General features: G+C 29.6%; 3 protein-coding genes across 3 annotated transcripts; all 3 read right to left on the bottom strand.

Annotated features, from left to right (window-relative positions):
• Window positions 1-7,100: 7,100 nt before the first annotated feature.
• Window positions 7,101-8,766, bottom strand: LOC146885876 (benzyl alcohol O-benzoyltransferase-like). Its single transcript, XM_085674484.1, has 2 exons — window positions 8,242-8,766; window positions 7,101-8,154 (listed from the first exon to the last, which is right to left on the bottom strand). The coding sequence occupies exons 1-2, from the start codon at window positions 8,704-8,706 to the stop codon at window positions 7,270-7,272; spliced, it is 1,350 nt and encodes a 449-aa protein (XP_085530610.1). The 5' UTR covers window positions 8,707-8,766; the 3' UTR covers window positions 7,101-7,269.
• Window positions 8,767-13,719: 4,953 nt separating this feature from the next.
• LOC114189220 (benzyl alcohol O-benzoyltransferase-like) lies at window positions 13,720-15,493 on the bottom strand. Its single transcript, XM_028077935.2, has 2 exons — window positions 14,871-15,493; window positions 13,720-14,779 (listed from the first exon to the last, which is right to left on the bottom strand). Exons 1-2 carry the CDS (start codon window positions 15,303-15,305, stop codon window positions 13,901-13,903), a joined length of 1,314 nt encoding a protein of 437 aa, XP_027933736.1. The 5' UTR covers window positions 15,306-15,493; the 3' UTR covers window positions 13,720-13,900.
• Window positions 15,494-17,950: 2,457 nt separating this feature from the next.
• On the bottom strand, window positions 17,951-20,012 carry LOC114187453 (benzyl alcohol O-benzoyltransferase-like). The gene is made up of 2 exons (XM_028075715.2): window positions 19,492-20,012; window positions 17,951-18,981 (listed from the first exon to the last, which is right to left on the bottom strand). The coding sequence occupies exons 1-2, from the start codon at window positions 19,945-19,947 to the stop codon at window positions 18,094-18,096; spliced, it is 1,344 nt and encodes a 447-aa protein (XP_027931516.1). The 5' UTR covers window positions 19,948-20,012; the 3' UTR covers window positions 17,951-18,093.
• Window positions 20,013-23,463: the final 3,451 nt, after the last annotated feature.

The following is a 23,463-nucleotide window of genomic DNA, read 5'->3' as shown; positions in this document are numbered from 1 at the left end:
ATTAATAACTAAATTGATTCAAAGTTTCAAAATAGACTAATTTCAAAATTCAGAAACTAAAAATATATTTAATCCAATTATTAAAATTAAAGTTTTGTAGTAAAATTATTTTTTTATCATCCTAAAAATCATATTTTATTTTTCGAAGACAGGACCAGACAATTCAATAACATTAAAAGTGGATGCGGTGGAAGTTGGATTCCTGTCTGCCAACATTAATTGCCATGAAAGGATGATGTTGCATAATATGCACAAATTTTGCATCATTTTAGTTTTAGATATTTTTCGGGTTTTTTTTCCCCAAATGGTTCAATTTTAACCGTTATGTCCCCAAATGGTGCATTTTTTTTTTTTTAAATTCTCATAAGTAAGTTGTGTGAAAATGGCACAACTTTGTCTTAAAGAAGTCATGCTAAAGTGAGACAATTTTAATTAAGTTATATTGAAGTCGTACCAAACCGTGGAGACTTCAATATGTTTGATGAAGTCGTCGCAAACAGAGACGATTTCACTTAAATTAATTATCATCGAATCAAAATCTTGTCATAATGGGACGATTTCATAATAAGGAAAGTCTTGTCATGAGGACACGACTTCAATATTGAGCTATTAGGAAAGTCTTGCCATAATGGCACGACTTAGTGTATTGGGCTATAAAGAAAGTCTTACTATAATGGTACAACTTCATTGTTAATATTAACAAATGCAGTGCGTACGTAAAATAAAAGTGAATAAAGAAATAAAAAAGTTAAAAAAGAGAAAAAATTATTTGGTTGTGGATACAAGTTGTAGTTCATCTTCCTGGTTTGTTGTGTCGCATGTGAGGGTCTTCACATACTCCATTCGAGCAAATTCCACACACATACAACATGTTTCCTCAACAATTAGATACTTTTTTCTGGTCCTACACAAAATGTCTTTGCAACTTCTTCGTCAACACCTTCATTCGCATATCCCATATCCTTTCAACAATATTATCGGCCTACAATGCCGCCACAAATGGTGGAATATATAAACCAAAGACAACAACATGAAGATAATGATGATGACGATCTAGTTTAGAGCCCTCAAATAAGACCTAGACGACAGCGAAGAAGACCTCCTTGTGGCACAGACTCTCATAGATAACTTTCTCGCCCTATTATAAGAAACGAAAATCATCATGAAATTTTTAATTACTTATATGCATTATTATTTAACTAATTAATATGACTAAAAAATATTTAATTTTTATTCAGCCAAACTAAAGTCGTCCCAATATGGTACGACTTCTTCATTATCAATATAATACTGAAGTCTCTCCAATATAGAACGACTTATTCATAACAATTTAATACTGAAGTCTTCCCATATTGGCACGACTTTGCTTAGAATGTTAACTAAAGTCGTCTTGATATGATACAACTTCTCAACAACATAGAAGTCTCTCTATGTTGACACGACTTCAACTTATTTTAATTAAAATCGTCTGATTTTAGCATGATTTTTTTATTGTGAAACCGTTACATATTGGCACGACTTACCTTCGCTGAAATTTAAAAAAAAAAAATTGCACCACTTTAGTATTTGCATAAATAAATTACACCGGAAAAAAAGTCTATTTTTCGAGTGTTACTTTTAATTCAAACTAAAGTCTCATTATGAGATCTTACACGATACAGTAAATATTAACTGATATTTAAATAAGTTAATTGTATAGCATGATAAAAGTTTCAAATATTATAGAAAGATGATATTATTTGATTATACTTATTTTAAAATGTAAAAATGTATGTGTGAATTTAAAATTGTGATAAAAATACATTTTAAGAAAAATACATAAATTGACTGAATTCATCCGTCGTATTTCCTTTCATTATGTGTGTATATATATATACACGCATAAGACTTTGAATAATATTAGTAGTTATGGTATTCAATTTTTTTTTTACATAAATTAAATATTATTCATGGTAAGTTGGAAGGAAATTGAAATAAAAATTCATAGAAATATTTTTAATAAATACTTAAAGTTGAAAATAAAATAATTAAATAGAATAACAAAATTTAAAATTATCAAATATTCCAAAGCAATATGTTCAAATGTATCAAGTCAATTCAACTTAAAATTAATCTTGTGTGTAACATTGATATCGCTACCTATAGGTGAGTGATATGGTATATCAATATTATTTCCTATCAACTTTAGTTGATGAAAAAGAAAAACCTTATCAATCACTATGTCAACAATATTGGAAATTATTTTATTTAGGCCTCCCATTGTGCATTTGTAAGATATCTAAACATTTTGAAATAAATATATTTAGAGTAATCTTCCTCATGATTTTGTATTACTTTAAGATCGGAAGAAACAAGTAAATTAGACATAATTTACTAAACTGTATAAATTATAGTTAATTATATGATATTAAATTAAAATGTACTAAATTATTTATAATAATAATTAGACTGAATTATAAAACAGTTTAATTTTAAGAAATTAAATTTATATTAAGTTAACTAAATTAACTGTTGAAATGTAGTAATACCATTAATAATGAAGAATTTATTTGTGTTCTTATATTTATGTCCTTTCATAAGAACGAACCAAAATTAACTAACAAATTAAATTATGTAAATTGTAATAACATTTACCATAAAAAAGAATGCATCAATTGTTACGAGATTTACCATGCATAACAATAACGTTGATTGACCAAATTGTGTTGTCATAGTTGAACAGTACTAGTTATGCATTCTTCAAAAAAGTTTATTATTATGACTGCAATGCATCATATATCTGCATGCCAATTGAGAAAAAATACAGTTGTCGAGCATGTAAATTAAGAATAAATATTATGATATTTTGACATTACTCTTCTTTTATTATTGTTTGATATTATTTTTTTTATTATCATTTTAACTACCTCTTACTATTATTTATTTTTTCTTTTAAAAATATAAAAGTTAATTTTTATTAAAATTATTGTATCATTATACAAGTTACAAGTTGTCAAAAATAGTCGTTAAATAACATTTTTTTTTCAAAATAATGCAACATGCAATATGTAAATTAAGAACAATAAAAATGGTCGGACATGTCAATATTATGAACAACTCTGATATGTCTTATTTGTGAAGTTTGATGAATGTTGTGTGTTAGAATGACTGTATGTCATGCTTGTTACATTTTGAGTACCATTTTTGTAGATTTTTTTTTACTAGTTTATGTTTGTAATTTATTTTTATGTATTTACATGTACTTTATATTTTCAGTTTCTTAAACAGTTTTACTTTAATCTATTCTCATTTTCTTCATTTTTATCTTTAATTACCATTCACACAATTCCATTTCCATCTAAAAACACAAAATTTACAATTATGAAAAAGAAATTAATGAATTTCTAACTGATATTCACGTAAAAGAAAATTTAGTAAATTAAACATCTTTGTGAAATTAGTCTAATATATTTACACATTAATTTTATATTAATTGGAGAATTTTAAATTAAAACAATTTAATTTCGATCGAAAACAATTGTTTCTTAGTCTTATTTACAAAAAATTCACATCCAATTGATTTGACTTACTAAATTCCCGAGAAATAACATTATTAAGATATTTATTTGGAGAAAAACATTATACTTAAAGTTAAGATTTCAGTCGTGAAATCTTATGATTTTACACATTGTTTCTTATTCAAATCTCACACATGATTATGACATCAAAATTGCTAAGATCGATCGCCAAATAGAATCATTAAATTATGTGGATCATCTTTTTCTAAATTTTACTCTACACCACCACTTCTTCATCGTCTTATGTGAATGGATTCAATTCAAACAATTCAAATAAAATTGAATCTAATTAAGAGTTAATGCAATAGAAAAAAAATGACCTCGTTTTGTGTTGTCAACCGAGAACATCGCTCAGTTAATTCAATAATTTTTTTTTCGAGCTGCAAAACCTATTTACTTTTTTAATAAATAAGGTTTAAATAAAACAACAAATCCAAATAAAAAATTATGATTGTTTTCTCTTCTATTTCACCCCTTCATCTCTCGGGTGAATGAGTTTCAATCAAAACAAAACTCAACTAATTAAGGTATTTGTAGGCTTTTTTATATTTCAAAATTTTTGTAGTTAAATTTATAAAAATAAATTTGTTGATTTCTTTTTTTTTATAAAATAAGTAAAGTCGTCCTGTATTTTACTAATTTTCTTTTTTTTCAAAATTAAAATCTGCCTGATAAAGACTTCAGAACATTCAGAGAAAATTCCAACTTCATCTGCAGATTATAAAGTGTTTAAAAATAAAACAAAATGGCAGCATTCAGAACCAGAAGGTATAAAATAATGTTTTCCTTATGTCGGTAGAAGTACTTGGATGCTTAAGGATGATGAAAAGGGAAGAAATATGCTAATATACTAATAATAAAATTTAATCAATTAATTGATTAATTAATTAATACAATAATAAAAGCAACCACAGAGTACTGAGAGATGAGGAATGAGTTATAACCGTGAAGTCCTTATTCATGATGACTTTATTTTTATATTTTCTATCATGTCAATTTTATTTTTTTAAAATTAAAAAAAATGGCAGGAGACATGATGACTTCATTATAATATTATTTTATATCTCGATGACTTGATATTATTTTGTAAAAAAAATATATAACGTATCTATTTTTACAAATTTGACTAAAAAAACTCTGAAATACAAAAAAAACGTATTTTTAACTACAAACATTTATTATTCATGTTAGAATCTACAAATTACGATCTCGTAAACCATTCAATTTCATAACCATAATTGTGAGAAAAATTAAAATGTTTTTTTATAGTTTAATTGAAATTGAAAATTTACTTACTACTGAAACTTTGGAAAGAAAAGAGTTTAATATTTTAAGTTAAAGATTTAATAATTTTTAATTAAATAGTAGAATTAGAAATCAATACAAAAACTTAGAAAAACACATTATGTTTTTTTCATTTTGAGGTGCATGTTTGAAGCTACACCTAAATTTTATAGAAGCAAACTTATATGCGTGCTGGATTTTTTTTTTTTTAAAAAGGGGTCAATTTGTTTTCGTTATTACATAATGTGGGCAAATTTCTTAAATATTACGGGATTAAGTCAAGTCATACGAGCTAAAACGTAAAACGACTTTTAAAGTGTGAAGTCGTCTCATCCAAGACTATTTTTGTTCTGATGTGAGAGTCAAATTTGTATTATTTGAAGTTGTATGTATTAGTACAACTTTAAATTATTTTTTTAAGAACTACAATAATTTGATAAAGTTTATTTTTCAACACACCAAATATATATATTTTTTAAATCATATCAAATCTTTGTTAAAAAATAATTTTTATTTTTCTAATGAAGTTGTCACAAGACACGACTTCAATTGGGAGGAATTTTTTTTTTTGTTTATATTATTGGTGAGGTTGTATTCAACTTTGTTTTTTTTACGTGAAGTTATCATAAGTGGCAATACTTCAGTAAGGAGTATTATTTTTGTTGTTTTAGCAGAAATTGTGTTTGGGAATTTTATTTTGTCTTGTACGATTTCACCCATTAAAAGTTGTTCCATTTTGCACAATTTCACAATCCCGTAATATTTATAAAATATGACATTGTGTAATTATAAAAGTAAACCGAACCCTTTTGGTAAAAAAAAAAAAACTATGTATGCTATCATATTTAAATATGCATCTTCATAAAAAAAAAATACTTTTACACATTTCACATTATTCTTCAATATTACAAAAGTCGTGTCAAATAAATATGTCCCTTCATAAATGACAAATATAGTAAATCGATTCCGAGAAAGTAAATGTTTCAAATATGAAAAATTAGTTTTTGATAAAATTGACAAACTTTCTATAAATACAATTGAAGTAGATTATTTTTTTTATTTTTTAATAAAAATAAATAATAGTTTGTCAAATTTTATTAAAAAAACTTTATTAATGTAGCATGTTTCTTCAAATATTCAAAACCGTAGTGAAAAGCGTTCTAACTTGAAAGTTGTGTTTCTTCTTGTCAGAATTGAAATAAAATTATAGAAACTAAATAAATGTCCTGTTTATCTAATATTTATGGCTGAAATGTAGTGATAACACACCTACTGAGTTGTAAAAATGGGTTGGAATTCGCGAGTCAATTCGGCTCACCATGGGTTCGGGCCGGGTTGAATTGAAAATTTTTTATAAATTAATACGGGTTAATTTTTGACTCGGCTCACTTAGAACTCGGCACACCCGGGTTGAACCCGTGGTGAGCCAGGTTGGCTCACCAACCCGCAAATAAAGGACCATGCAAGTGTTTTTTGTTAAGTTGGGCTTTGCATTTGGATCAAGTTAGGTTATTTTTTTAGCCAACACATAAATAATTTGATATTTTTTTATTTTAGTTTGTATTTGGATTGTATTGAAGTTTATTTATATTTTAATTATAATTATAATTTAGTTTTGACCGAAAAAAAATTAAAAAAAATGTAATTTTCTAATTAAGTGAGCCCGTGAGTCAACCTGTTTAACCCACCAACCCGTAGTAGGTCGGGTCGGATTCAAATTTTTTTGGCTCGCTAATAAATAAGTCGGGTTGGATTGACTCACTAAGTGATCAACCTGTGATGAATCGAGTCAAACCAGACCGGATTATTCATTTTGACAGCTCTAACACATACCGATGAAATGTGATGAACACACGTAACAATAAAAATTGAATTTTTTTTAATTATATTAATTTTTAATTAGGTTTAGATTTAATTTAAACTGAAATAATTTACTCAAACAGATTGAGAGGTGAAGAGACGGTGTAATAAAATATTTTAAAAAACGTAAATTTATTCAATTTTATAATTTTAGATGTTGTACAATAATCTTACTGACTTTATCATTTGTAAAATCTAACTTATAAATAAGATGTAAGATTGTAACATGTTACTATTTTAGAATTTAAATATTCGTTACGACGCACTTAAATAAATATTAACCTAATACATTGTCCTCTGTGGAACGGGTACCTAGTTAATAACTTTAACATTCTTTTTCAGAGAAAGCTACCTGGCAAATATTAAAAATTAATACTCCGAAACTTAAAATAAAAGCAATTGAAAACTCAGTTTTTCACGAGTTCAATTTATTGTATTTCCAGAACAAAGTACAATTTTTCTTCGGCCTTTCAACCATACTAAGACGTATGGAACTTGATAAATAGATAGGAAAAACTTTTCTCTTAATTACACACAAACCATATAAACATGTAAAAACAGGTTGGTTTTAGTTTGGAAGCATGTCATATAATTCGTGTTCAAACCTTTCCATGGCTTTGGCAGGCAACCAAATTGGTATCACTGCACCTTCTTCTCCATTTGCATTCTCATGCAACATCAGATATATTATTGCAGGAAATGCTCCACCCCCTTTCGCATCTCCACCATACACTGCCTTACCCCATCCAAAATCAATTTCTCTGAAACTAAAACGTCTCAAATCGGACACAATGAAAGATCTCAAGGTTGTGAATAAGCAGCGTCCCTTATTCACCATGAGATCCGCCACAGAATGCATGTACTCTTCTGTCACCTCACCCTTCACTTTATTTATCAAATTCACTGCATACCCAAACGGATTCTCACAAAGCTTCCCTGCAGTGCTAACTGCTGCAGGGTATGCAATAGCATTGCCGTAGTAGCCAACTGGTAAAGGAGGATTGAACTTTGCACGTGCATTCACTACCACCATAACGCGAACTTCCTCTTCTGCCTCTATCTGCAATGCTTTTGTACGACAACGCCAGATGCATGCGGTGATGAGATCAAACGTGGTGCAGTGCTGAATGTTGGGGGGAATCAAGCCACGAATAGCAGCTATTTGGGAAGGTCCAAAGAAGAACGATCGAAGAACCATGTCATCTTCGTCTGATGCGAGGGTTCCTTTGACTGTGTCTGGGACATGCTCGAATTCGCGATGGTTGCATGTGATGCGAGGTGGGTCTCTTGCCATTAGAAGCTCCCTACGCCAAACCGGTGGAATGGAAAGTTTGGTTGCACCACGAGCCATTTCAGCCCATGTGCTCATGAATTGTGAAAGACCAGCTCCATCGCACATGGTGTGGTTGAAGGTGAAGGCCAAGATGAAACCACCGCACCTAAGGCGTGTCACCTGTGATGTCATCGGTTCAAATCCAACATCAACAAACTATAGACAGAGATAAATAGTTATGAAGAACTCAGTTCAAAATTCCAATACCTGTACGAGTAGAATGGGAGTGTCGGTAATTTGTTGTGAACCAGGAACATGGTATAGAAGTTCATGGAAGCATGGGAATGGAGGGTGGAGAGAATCACCGAACTGATCGAGTGTGACGTCAGCATCAGCCTCGATGAACATGACACCTTCTCCGGTGCAATCCACCATCAATTTACGGCGAGGACCCTCCCTAAGCCTACCCGCAAATGGGTAATAGAAGACAAGTGTTTGTGACAGTGCTTGTCGAATCACTTGAACTGGGTCTTTTGCTGCCATTGATGTTTGCTTTGGATAAATTTGTATGAATGGAACGTGAAAACGAAGGCCTTCTTGATCATCAATGTCGGAAAGTAGCTTAATTTCATGAGGAGTGGGGATAGCTGGAGGGACCAGCTGGGGTTCGCACCTTCGCACCGTAAAGTTTAGAGAAGGAGAAGAAGAAGTTAATAATAATGATGAGGCCATGAGAATTATGAACAGAAGAGAAACTAAGCAAATGGAGTTTGTTGGGTGAAGGTGAGTGATTGGAGCAAGAACAGTTTGTCCTTATAAAGGGCTCTAGCAATTATTGTTGGGGACATTTAGAAGCAACAAATGCTATTACATTTAATTGTATTTTTATGGTGGTATAATAAGAATACAAGTAAGTTAAACGAATTTAATTTTATTAGTTTTATTTTAATTTTGGTAATGGTTAGTTGGATATTTTTATCTTTTATGATTAACTTTGTTTATTGGATGAGTTATTTGATTACTCAATCAAATCTAACTATAATAAATTTAATTTAATTTATGATCGGATCAAATCTAATATGGATTGAGGATGTGTTTACTCACATGAGTGATTAACTCATTTTTATATTTTTGTAATGAATAATTTATGTTGCGTCTCTTCTTTTCATTTCTTATATTAGTAGACACATTATAACTTGACTTCGTTTTGTTAGTAGAAATCTTTAATTATTCTTTTATAAAAATTATCTAATTTTTTAATTAAATTAATATTTAAAATTTACATTTTTTTTTGTAAAATAAATCAAATATAAATTCAATTTACCTAACTCAATCTATCCAGGTAAATAATGTAAATAATGGATCGAAATAGATTAGTTTAACATAAAATATGAATAAATCCAATTCGAAAAAACTGGATATATTTCTAATCAGTTTACGTACATATTCGCTCTACTCAACCCGCCTACTAATTAATAGTTATCACGTATACATAATTATATAATATAATAATATTTTTCTTTTAATATAATTATATAATAATAATATTCTTTTCGTTTTAATGTTATTTATCTTTTAAGATAGGCACAGTGAAAATGGTTAAAATTTAAATACACATACTTAATTATCTCAACCATAAACTCAAAACTATTAAAAAAGTAAGATTACTTTTTTATTACACTAAAAATCATATTTTTAATTTCGACGATTAGAACCAGACAATATATTTCAAAGTGGAGGCGTGGAAGTTACACTAAAGATCTTTCCTGTCAAGATTTTAGTTAATTGCCATAAAAGAAAGATGTTGCAACATGGACAAATATAGTGTTGTTTTAGTTTCTTATTAGAGGGTTTTTTTAGTGTTAGTTTTAATTAAAATTAAAGGTTCATTATGATATCTTACAACATACAATAAAGATTTGATATTTAAGGGCATGTATTTCTTGGGTTTAAAAAGTCATGTAAGTTAATTTATAACATGATAAAAGTTTCAAATATATAGAAACATTATATCATAGTTGAGTATACTTATTTTAAAATGTAAAAAATGTATGTGTGAATTTAAAATTGTGTTAAAAATATATTTTAAGAAAATTAAGTAAATTGATTATTTTAGTACGTGTTATTCTGCATCAAATGATGTAAAATTGATTAGAATTGATTTTTTAATATAGAACTAGTGTCTATTTGATTTCCAAAATTAATTAAAAAATAAAAAATAAAAAATTCACGTTAAATGAAAAACAACTTATTTTTATTTTTATTTAGAGTAATTTTTCTCGTGATTTTGTACGAATTTAGGTTTGGAAGAAACAAGGGGAAAAGGGGAATTTGAGACGATAATAACATTAATAATGTCAAAATTCTATATATTATAATTCATAGATGAAATGAGGGTTGTTTATTCTTGTGTATGGTTTCAGATATATTATTTATAAAGCAAATATTTGTGTTTTTATATTATGTCCTTTCATAAGAAGAACCAAATTTAACTAACAAATTAAATGATGTAAATCGTACTAACATTTACCATAAAAAAGGGACAATGCCTCAATTGTTACAAGATTGACCATGTATGAACAATAACATTGATTGACCAAAAAATTGTGTTTTCAGTTGAATAGTTATGTATTCTTCAAACAAGCTTACTATTATGGGTGCAAAGTATCATGTGTCAGCATGCCAATTAAGAAAAATTGCGGTTCGCGAGCATGTAATTATTTGTACGTGATTATATATGAATTTATCTGTTGGTAATTATTTGTAAATAATTACATATGAATATTTATATGAATTTATCTTTAGGTAATTACATAAATTTGTATGTAATTATTTGAGTAAATCTATATGTAGCAAAACTTATGCAATAGTGAATATTGAAATTCATTATAAAAGTTCAAAATATTATATCGTAAAGAATTTATATAATATCACACTAAAAAAAATTAAATTAAATATGACAATTTTAATGCGTTGATATTCTAAATAAATATTTGTTGTGTAATATAACAGTTTTATAACTAACACATTTTTTCATTGAAAATATGAAATTTAAAAATGTCATCTATAATACTTTTCACTCTTACGGATCTCATTCCCTCCATCTTAATACTATTTTTTTTAATTAAAACAAGCATTTGCTATTTCTAATTCTCCTTCCACAAATTTTGAAAAAAATAAAATAAATCATTCTTATTTATTTCAAATTTATTATTTGATTAGAAGATATTTTTTTCGCCTTAATACTTTTTCGCCTTAATACTTATTCCATCTCGCGTTAAACCCTTGTTTTCATTGAATAATTATATTTTGACTACTAAATCTTGATAACTTTTTCTTATAATATGATGTGTTATCTTTTAAATGGTTTTAAAATATTAAAAATAAAAAAATAAACAAATAAAAAACCACTTAAAAAATAACAGTTAATCAAAAAATAATTTTTCGTTTTGATTTTCGAAACCCTCATTCTTAGAAACTCCATTCCTATTTCGAGAACCCTCATTCTCATTCATATTTTTAGAACCCTCATTAGGGTTTCTAAAACATTGAACACTCATCCAACCCTTTGACAATACTGAACCCTGTCAATCCAACTTCACTGCTGAGCGTTCAAGGTTCTCATAAAAAACGCAAACCCTCTGAACCGCGTCTTAAAACCAAACCGTCTACCCTGAATTCTTAGTGGGGAACACTAATAGTGAAGGATCTCAGGTTCTCTCGTTCACGTTTTCTAGTTTGAATTTCTATTCCGTTATTTTTTTATTAGTTTTGTTGTGGCTTATCTTTGTGAATTAATTTTGTTTCTATTATTTTTTTGTAAGTGTTTCAAATATTCAAAACCGCAGTGAAAAGCGTTGTAACCTCAAAAGTTGTGTTTCTCGTCTTCTTTACTTTGCTAATCACTGAGAAAATAAAAAATAAAAAAAGTATTGTCCTCTTACTATGTTAAAATACTCTAATATTTATTCTATCTACTACGGCTTTTTTTATTTACGGGTTCTTTTAAATTTAAATTTGTAAAAATGGTTCCGTTGAATATTTTTTTGCAAATTAGAGTCAAGTCGTCGTACTGGAGACGATATTATTACAAGTGAAGTCATTCTTCACCGTGCCGATTTCTTTTTTTCTTTTTTTGAAAAAGTAAAACTGTGCTCTAGGAAACTGTTTTCCATTTACTTTAAAGTGAAGTCATCCTTGGATACGACTTCACTTTTTGATTTTTTTTTTTTACGTTCAGCTTTATGTAAAAAAATTTTAAATATATATTATCTAGTTTTTTTTTTAAATATTTGTTTACAGTAGATAAACAAAATGACATCCTCCTTTCATTCAATGGCAATTTTTTCGCCAGTTTCTTCTGATTGTCAAAACGTCCTCTGCTTCTCCGTTTGATTTTACAAATTTAGTATTTTATTAAATGATACTTTTTATTTGATAGTTAGTAGACTAACTAAAACACAAATAAAATAAACCTAAACAAATTAAATATTCAAATATAATTATTGAAGGATTTTTTAATATTTTTAATTTGTATCATTTTATTTTTTTAATTTTGTATTAAGATTTAAAGATTAAGTATTTTAAAAATTTTTAAAACTATTTTTTTTATATTTTGACTGTAGACAACTATTTTAAAAAAACTAAATAATATATATTTAAAAAAATATACATAAAACTGAACATAAAAAAACCAAAAAGTGAAGTCGTTACGTCAAAGGACGACTTCACTTTTAAAGTGAATGAAACCGGCTTCCTAGAATACGGTTTCGCTTTTTGAAAAAAAAAAAAACGGACACGGTGGAGAACGACTTCATCTGTAATGTCGTCTAACGACTTGACCCTAATTTGCAAAAAACAATTCAACGGACCTATTTTTACAAATTTGAATTTAAAAAATCTCCTAAATAAAAAAAAACCATCTAATACACATCTCATAAGTATTCTCAAAATGACTTCGGGCAAATAATTAACTAATATTTTTTTTTCTTGTTTAACATTCTCTCTTATTTAGTTGTTCTGCACATATTTCCTTTTTTTTTATATATCATTATTCACATAAAAAAGGTCAAGTAAGTAAATTCATTTTTTTCAAGTTTACTCTCATTATTTTCCGCTTTTAGTTTCGTAAAGAAAAAAAACAACTTTTTGATATTATAAGAGTTATTCGACAACCCATCGAGGGATAAAATAATCATTAAAAAAAATGAAATTGTATATTTAAAAATAAAAAGAAAGACTGAAAGTTAAAATAATAAATGTAAATTGAATGCGAAAATTTTTCAAGTGTCTAAATAACATTTTTTATGGTGCCTTTGTACGTTCTAATGTGATAAATGTTAACATGATACATTATACATTATGTCATTTGTGGTACATGTACCACGCTAGTAACTTAACATTCTTTTTAGGAAAATTACCTATTGACAAATTTTTTTTTTGACAAAGTTAACAAAGTTTCTAAAAATGGAATTAACAAACTTAAATTTTTATTTTTTAATTAAAATAAAATAATAAAATAATATTTTTTTACCTAAATAAGAAAGTTTGTCAAAACCTTTGTTAAAAAACTTTGTCAACCAATAATAGCCCTTCTTTTTAAGACAAAGCTACGAGACAAATATTAAAAATAAATAGTTCGAAGCTTGAAAAGAAAAATTGAAAACTCAACTCTTCTGGAGTTCAATTTATTGTATTTCAATAACAAACTAAAATTTTCTTCGGCCATTCAACCGTACTAGGACGTGAACAAGAAATATATTGTTTCATAAATTTATTAAGAAACTATAAGATAGACATGATTAAACTAGGACTCCTAGTTTTAGATTGGTTATGGTCAACATTATGGAATATAAACAAAAATTCTCTTAATTACATAGAAACTATATAAACATGTAAAACACAGAAACTTACGAGTAGGTTGGTTTTACTTTGGAAGCGTGTCATATAACTCGTGTGCAAACCTTTCCATGGCTTTGGAAGGCAACCACATTGGTACGAGTGCACCTTCTTCTCCATTTGCATTCTCATGCGATATCAGATACATTGCTGCAGGAAATGCTCCACCACCTTTCGCTTCTCCACCATACAATGCCTTACCCCATCCAAAATCAATATCTCTGAAACCAAAACGTCTCAGATCGGACACAATCAAAGATCTCACCGTCGTGAATAAGCACCGTCCCCTAGACACCATTAGATCCGCCACAGAATGCACGTACTCTTCTGTCACCTCACCCTTCACTTTATTTATCAACTCCACTGCATACCCAAATGGATTCTCACAAACCTTCCCTGCAGTGGTAACTGCTGCAGGGTACGCAATAGCGTTGCCGTAGTAACCCGCAGGTAAAGGAGGATTGAACCTTGGACGTGAATTCACTACCACCATAATGCGAATCTCCTCTTCTGCCTCCATCTGCAATGCTTTTGTACGACAACGCCAGAAGTATGCTGTGAGGAGATCAAACGTGGTGCAGTGCTGAAGTTCGGGGGGAACCAAGCCACGAATAGCGGCTATTTGGGAAGGTCCAAAGAAGAACGATCGAAGAACAATGTCATCCTCGTTTCCATTGCCTGTGTCTGTTTCTGGGACATGTTCGAATTCACGATGGTTGCATGTGATGCGAGGTGGATCTCTTGCCATGAGAAGCTCCCTACACCAAACCGGTGGAACGGAAGGTTCGGTTGCACCACGAGCCATTTCAGCCCAGGTTTTCAGGAATTGTGTAAAGCCAGTTCCGTCACACATGTTGTGGCTGAAGGAGAAGGCCAAGATGAAACCACCGCACTTAAGGCGTGTCACCTGTGATGTCATCGGTTCAAATCCAGCATAAACAAACTACAGACAGAGATAAATAAATAGTTAGGAAGAACTCACTTCAAAATTCGAATACCTGTACGAGCAGAAGGTAAGTGTCGGTAATTTGCTGTGGGGCAGGAACACCATGTAGCAGTTCATTGAAGCATGGGAATGGAGGTTGGAGAGAATCGCCGAACTGGTCAAGCGTGACGTCAGCGTCAGCCTCAATGAACATGGCACCTTCTCCGGTGCAATCCACCGACAATTTGCGGTGAGGTCCCTCCCTAAGCCTACCCGCCAATGGGTAATAGAAAACAAGTGCTTGCGAGAGTGCTTGGCGAATGACTTGAGCTGGGTCTTTCTCTGCCATTGATTCTTGCTTTCGATAAATTTGTATGAATGGAACGTGGATACGCAGACCTTCTTGATCATCAATGTCGGAAAGTGGCTTAACCTCAGTAGGGGTGGGGCTAGCAGGAGGCACCAGCTGGGGTTCGCTCCTTCGCACTGTAAATTCTAGAGGAGCCATGTGTATATCTGTGAAGGGATCTGTGATTATGAAGTTTCCGACAGCTTCTAAGATTGTTGTCGTTTTATACTATGATGATAACAAAAACTCGTGTATAAAATCGAATAAGAGTACTTGCATACTTCACGTTGTTTTGTTTAATTCAACATCGTTCTGTATCCTTTCTTCGCTTATCAGTGAAAAAAGTCTTTTTATATCATTATGTTTCACGTTCTCCCGTTGTGTTTGAACATAAAACGTAAACAAGTCAATAAAACGTAGGTGAATCCATAAGCAACGGCGTAGAATACGAAAACCGTGAAAGACATTTGTCAATAGTCGTCTTTTAGCGTAACTATTTGAGATTTTAATTAATAGGCTGATACAGGTGTCATATGATTTTAATTTATTACAATACTTTTATAAAAATATATTATTTAGACTTTCTTCCTAATGTTACATTTATGATTTTTAACAATGACTGTAATATTTTTGACAAATTTGTTTTTGACAAGTTTACATTTTTAAATATTTTTTTTCTTTTTCCAAATTACATTAAACTTTTATTGAAGTGTGTGTCATATATGGATGGTCAAAAGTTTGTAAAAAATCTTTATTAAAAAATAATTTTTCTTTTAATTAATAAATTAAATTAACTATACTTATACTTTTTAATAAATTAAATTAACCTGTTGTATATATATTATATATGCATATAAAATTCATCTACGTAAATGAGAAATAAAATAACTATTGTCACTTTCAACTAGGGGTAGTAATATAGGCATAGTCCGACCCACAAACCCATCATAAAATTGTGGGACAAACTAGGACATTGATCCGTTTGACTTACGGTCCCACATTTATGCAAAATAAGCTAAAATTTTCAGCCTGTATTTAAAATGTAGGACAGACGAGTCTATCTGCATTTTGCGGGCTAAGTACGGGTCAGAGGATGCTGCATTTCCATCCCTACTTTCAACCAACATTTACACTCTTCCACTACATATTTGTCATTTAAAATCAACTTTTTCATTCAATATTTTATATTATTGAGTACTTTCAACAAAGATGAATATATGATTTATTATAACCATATTATAATCATATATCACGTCTTATTCACAAAATATCAAAAATTATATATACTCAATAAGATACATGCATAAGTATAATTCATTCAATTTAATTTATTATATAATAAAAAAACACCAAAGAAAACATCACTTGAGCAATAATATTTTTGCTTCGTTGAGAATATCTCTTTTATTTTATTTTTTTAATAGTTAATATGCATCGCTCGCTTGAGTGAAAATCCTTTAAAGAATATATAATTATTTTGCTCACACTTTTATTTAAGCAAAGCAGCCAATTAACATTTCAACAAATTTGTCAAAAAGCTAAAATACTTAACCCCTAAAACATTATTTTTGAAGTGAATACCAACAAATAACCAAATTTAGCGTCAAAAAAATAAACTTAAATTAAATTATCTATCGAACTTAAGCTCGAAATAAACATTTAACTATAATTTCCTTTTTATTTTTTAACTTCATATCTTATATTATCTATACTTAACTTTTAAATATAACATTCCCGCTTGTCGTTGATAAAGTCTTCAAATGGGTTTAACATATGTTGCCCCTATTTAAAAGGTGACAAACCGATAATGGTAGAGTTGAAATGAAAAAAATCCCACGTGCTTCCGTTGTTGGTAGTTTAATATACTTGTCTCAATATTGATTTTGCTGTTAATGCTTTTGGGAGATATTTGATTGACACAGATTTTGATCATTGGAAAGACGTTAAAGAGGTCTTTAGATTTTTGTAGGGAACTAAGGATCACATGTTGACCTATAAAAAAATTGATCAACTTTAGATCATTAGTTAATCTGAGTTTGTTGATTGTCTTGATAACCGAAAATTTACTCCTGGCTTTGTTTTTATGATAGCAGGAGGAGCTATTTCTTGCAAAAGGATTAAATAAACTCTTACCGCTTCTACCATGGAGAAAAAGTATGGTTTTTGTTATGAAGCTACTTTGTCAAGTAGTGTGACTTAAAAATTTGATTTCTGGTTTTCAAATTGTTGAAAATATTTCTAGCTTACTTGCATATATTGTAACAAGAGTGTAGTCGTGCATTTCTATCAAAACAACATAATTTCTACTCGCTCAAAACATTTTATTATAAAATTTATGTTTGTTATACTATATATGCATACAAAACATTAGAAAGAATCTGAAATTTATACTTTATGTTTTGATGGTTTTCATGAGATATAAATTTATTAATGATGTCATCTTCATTACATCTCTTTTAGCGTATCAAAATATATGAACCATTTTGGCATCACATATTTATTATGTTTGTATTTTTATTTATTATTCATTATTTATGGAATATAAGCATGGTATGTATTTTTATTGAATATTATTTCTTAATGAGAGAGATGGATCTTTCGTTGATACTCTGTACACAGTATTATTGTATCTTAGATTAAATTTCATTAATTAACATAAAAAATTTGTAATGTAACCTTGTTATAAATTTTTAAATACAAGATAGTCTTAAACTTTAATGATAGCTGGTTTGATTTTACATCACATTAAATTTTTACCACTACTATATTTTTTATGAAAATAAGTACGACATTTATACCATGTGTGTAGCAAGTGTGGACACATCATTGAATTGCCTGAAATTCATGGCTGGACAACTTCTACCCCTAACATCACATTCTCCTCATAATCAAAAATCAGTCCCAAGTGGAAACACATTAATGCCAATACTAGAGCAAATTCATGGTTTTATTTTCGAAGCATGTCATATAACTCGTGTTCAAACTTTTCCATGGCTTTGGCAGGCAACCAAATTGGTATCAATGCACCTTCTTCTCCATTTGCATTCTCATGCGACATCAGAAATATTACTGCAGGAAATGCTCCAGCCCCAGCTTTGGCTACTCCACCATACAATGCATTACCCCACCCAAAATCAATTTCTCTCAAACTAAAACGTCTCAAATCGGACACAATAAACGATCTCGTCGTTGTGAATAAGCAGCGTCCCTTAGACACCATGAGATCCGCCACAGAATGCATGTACTCTTCTGTCACCTCACCCTTCACTTTATTTATCAAATTCACTGCATACCCAAACGGATTCTCACGAAGCTTCCCTGCGGTGGTAACTGCTGCAGGGTACGCAAAAGCATTGCCGTAGTAACCAACGGGTAAAGGAGGATTGAACTTTGCACGTGCGTTCACTATCACCATCATGCGAACATCCTCTTCTGCCTCTATCTGCAACGCTTTTGTACGACAGCGCCAGAAGCATGCTGTGATGAGATCAAAAGTGGAACAGTGATGAAGGTGGGGTGGAATCAAGCCACGAAGAGCGGCTATTTGGGAAGGTCCGAAGAAGAACGATCGAAGAACCATGTCATGGTCGTTTGATGCGACGGTTCCTTTGACTGTGTCTGGAACATGTTCGTATTCGCGATGGTTGCATGTGATGCGAGGTGGGTCTCTTGCCATGAGAAGCTCCCTACGCCAAACCGGGGGATTGGAAGGTTTGGTTGCACCGCGAGCTATTTCAGCCCAGGTGTTCACGAATTGTGAAAAACCAGTTCCGTCACACATGGTGTGGTTGAAGGAGAAGGCCAAGATGAAACCACCGCACCTAAGGCGTGTCACCTGTGATGTCATCAGTTCATTTCCGACATCAACAACATAAAGAGAAAAATAATTATAGAAAGATATTTAACATATAAAGGGCCCTAATAGTATGGAAACGAAGATTTGGAAAGGATAACTTAGGCTTATAGAAAGATATATCGGTCTCAAGATATAGATCATGAAAAGTACTAGCTAATAAGAGCAGAGTAATGATAGATGCACACTTCACCTCTTACTCTACACATCTATAAAACTATATTTTTATTTTAAATTGTAAAGTAATTTAGGAAGAATTAAATAAAAAGATTAACTTTTTCTAAGATATAGGTGTAGTAATGTTTAAAAGTTTCGGTGGCTGAAGTGAGGATTCATTATGACGGAGGTATCTTGAAGAAAGTATATGGGGAGAAAAAAATGGAAATTGGTTCAATAGAAACACAGATAAATAAAGGTAACGGAAATAAAATTTAATTTCAGAAAGTTTCACTAACGGAAAGAGCATGTGATGAATAAAGAGCATTATTGAACCTGTACGAGTAGAAGGGGGATGTTGGTAACTTGCTGTGAGACAGGAACATGGTATAACAGTTCATGGAAGCATGGGAATGGAGGGTGGAGAGAATCACCGAACTCATCGAGTGTGACGTCAGCATCAGCTTCAATGAACATGACACCTTCTCCGTTGCAATCCACCATCAATTTGCGGTGAGGCCCCTCTCTGAGCCTACCCGCAAATGGGTAATAGAAGACAAGTGTTTGCGACAGTGCTTGTCGAATCACTTGAACTGGGTCTTTCTCTGCCGTCGATGCGTGCTTTCGGTAAATTTGTATCAACGGAATGTGGAAACGCAGACCATCTTGATCATCAATGTCGGAAAGTAGTTTAACTTCATGAGGAGTGGGGATAGCAGGAGGCACCAGCTCTGGTTCGCACCTTCGCACTGTAAAGTTTAGAGAAGAGGAAGAAGATGATGATGAGGCCATGAGAATTATGAAAGAACAGAAGAGAAACTAAGCAGATAGTGGGTGTGTGAGTTTCTGGAGCTAAGTGTGTTGGTGTTTTATAAATGAAATGCATTGGCACAAAATAAATTGAAAACACGTTTCGATAACATAGGATTACTGTGATGGACCCAAAGTGTCACAATGCCACTCGTTTAACAGATCCTTTATCAAGTGCTGCACCAGTCACAGAATTTTCAGTAACCATGGTTTGGCTTTTTCATATTTTGTGTGGTTAATCTCGATTTGTGTGTGGTCTTCACAAAATATATTAAAATTAAAAGGTTAGTTTAAATTATGTACTAATTTATATGTAAAATAAAAAATTTGGAGTGACATTAGACATTATCATCTGCAATTAGATAGTACTAAGTACGATATAATTGTCTGTTTGCATGAAGTTGATGTGTAAATAAAAGAAAAAATAAAAAAATTGGAGTGACAAGACAAGACCACTCGTTAGACATTATCGTCCGCAAATAGGTAGTACTATGTACGATATAATTGTCTGTCTCTGATGTGTAAATAAAAGAAAAAAAAAACGCGGTAGTTTGTTAATGGTAAAAAAGCTTCAAAAATGTTTAAAATGAAAAAAAAAAAAAAAAATCACTTCCCTCAAATAAGAGCAAAACAAAGACATCTTGATAATTAAAACAATAACTGTATTTTTTGTTATCAGAGCAAAACACATAATTAAAATTTAATACTAAAATAATAAAAAAAAAATCATCTTGATATTTACTCATGTTCACATTTATTCAAATATCTCATCCCTCTCAATCAAGAAATTAGAGGATTGAAGATATACCCCATGAATTTCAATTATTAATCTGACAGCATGGGCCACATGCATTTAGTGTGGGAACTGATGTGTTCTATCTGCATCAACACAACAAGACATTACCAACACAACAACCGTTTTACAATAACCCCATGTGATTCTAATTGTTATTGTGCTTATTAGAATAGAGGTCACTTAATAATATAAGGGTTAAATATGTTTTTTTCCCTCAAATTTTAGTAAATTTTAGAATTGGTCCCTCATCAAAATTTTATATCAATTTAGTCCTTCATCTTTCAAAATGCGTGAATTTAGTCCTTTTAACCAAATTTTGTTAAGTTTATTTGACGTTTCAAGCGCATTTCATGATAGTATTTAAGTTAACATTGAAACAAAAATGTGTCGAACAGTGTAAATAATTTAAATACTATCATGAAATGCGCTTGAAGCGTAAAAAAAAAAACTTAACAAAATTTGGTTAAAAGGACTAAATTCACGCATTTTGAAAGATGAAGGACTAAATTGATCAAAAGTTTTGATGAGGGACTAATTCCAATTTTTGCTAAAACTTGAGGGACCAAAAACATATTTAACCCATAATATAATTGTTCGAGTCCACGTAATTCTTGTATGTTATTTTTTTTTTTTGTATTTAAAATACATTAGTGTTATAATATTAAGAAATTAATATATTTTTAAATAATAAAATCAGTATTTATGAGGTTTAATAGAAAAATAATATAAGAAATCAATAAAAATTTAAATCCCATTTCTTTTTGTTATTAAAAGAATCTCAAATCATTTTACTTTGATAATATAAATTAAATATAAAAAAATTAAATTTACATATATTTAAAGATGAAAGACTAAATTAGTCAAAAATTTTAGAAAAAAACTTTAGTAAAATTCGATAGACAAAAAATATTTAACCCTAAAATTTAAATACAACTACCTAAGCATCTCAAACATAAACACAAAATATTAAAATTAAATTTTTTCAGTAAAATTATTTTTTATTATACTAAAAATCATATTTTAATTTTCGAAGACTACCGATATATTTCAAAGTGGAGGCGTGGAAGTGGGATTTTGCCTATCAACATTAATTAATTGCCATAAAAGGAAGATGTTCCAACATGGACAAATTCAGTTCTGTTTTAGTTTCTTACACGTTTTTTGAGTGTTACTTTTAATTAAAATTAAAGTTTCATTATGATATCTCACTTACAACATACAATAAAGATTAACTGATATTTAAAGGCCTGTATTTCTTGGGTTTAAAAAATTATATAAGTAATTTTATAGCATGATAAAAGTTTCAAATATTATAGACAGATGATATTATTTGAGTATATTTATTTTAAAATGTAAAAAAATGTATGTGTGAATTTAAAATTGTGTTCAAAATATATTTTAAGAAAAATAAGTAAATCGACTATTTTATTATATTATTCACCTCTTATGAGTGGTGAACAGTGCCTGAATGCATCCGTCATTTGTATTTCCTCCAAGTTCTTAGCTTTCATTATGGGATGTCTATGTGTGATGGAAAGTGTCAACAACTTATCTCTTTAAAAAGTTTAAATAATTATCTATTTCTTTTAATTCAATCAAAACACTTTTTTTTTCCAATCACACTATTCCAAAAAAAAAGTCACTGAATTCATTCTCGTAATGCACCTTTTATTTGTTCAAATATTTCATCTAAAAAAAGGCGAATTCTGACTTTCCTTATTTGAAAATTTTCAGAATATCGGTTAAAATCTAGTTCATGAAAATTAAAATTTTGACGTGATATTTTGTTTTTTAAATAAAAGTAAAAAAATTGATAAATTATATAAAAATAATTAATATTAATAATTTCAATTTTATTTGAATATTAAAAATAAAATTTGACAACTTAATATAAATTAATACTGAATATTGTTTTTAATTTTATATTTAGAAAAGTTTAATTATTATTATTACTAATTATTTATATAAAAAAAGTAAAGAAAATGATTCGATCGTCTTGATTTTTCCAACTGAGAGATCCATGAATTGGGATTTTAATCTATATAGATACAAATGATCCAAGATGCATCTGCATTTAAAACTTTGAATAATAGATTTAATATTAAAAATTAAATATTATTCATGATAAGTTAGGGAAATTGAAATTGAAATGCTTACAAATATATAAAATTATCAAATATTTCAAAGCTATGTGATCATATGTATCAAGTCAATTCAACTTAGAATTAATTGTGTGTAACATTGATATTACTACCTATAGTTGAGTGATATGGTATATCAACCGCTATTTTCTATCAATTTTAGTTGATGAAAAAAACTTATCAATGACTCTTCCAACATAATGTCCATAATAGTAGAAATCATTTTCTTTAGACATCCTAATGTGTATTTGTAAGATATCCTAAACATTTTAAAATAATATATTCAGAGTAATCTTCGTCGTGATTTTGTACTAATTTAGGATTGGAAGGAACAAGCCAATCAAAAGAATTTGAGAAGTTAATGACATTAATAATGTCGAAATTCTCTATAATATGATTCATAGACGAAGTGAGGGTTATTTATTCTTGTGTATGGTGATTTTGGTTTCAGATATATTATTTATAAAGCGAACATTTGTATTTTTATATTTATGTCCTTTCATAAGAACGAACCAAATTTAACTAACAAATTAACTTACCATAAAAAAATGACAATGCATC

Source organism: Vigna unguiculata, chromosome 6 (assembly GCF_037176805.1).
Source record: "Vigna unguiculata cultivar grain cowpea cultivar isolate G323 ecotype 2 chromosome 6, ASM3717680v1, whole genome shotgun sequence".
Classification (NCBI taxonomy): Eukaryota; Viridiplantae; Streptophyta; class Magnoliopsida; order Fabales; family Fabaceae; genus Vigna; species Vigna unguiculata.
The sequence above is the reverse complement of the archived record's forward strand: the minus strand, read 5'-3'. Positions and strand labels throughout refer to the sequence as shown.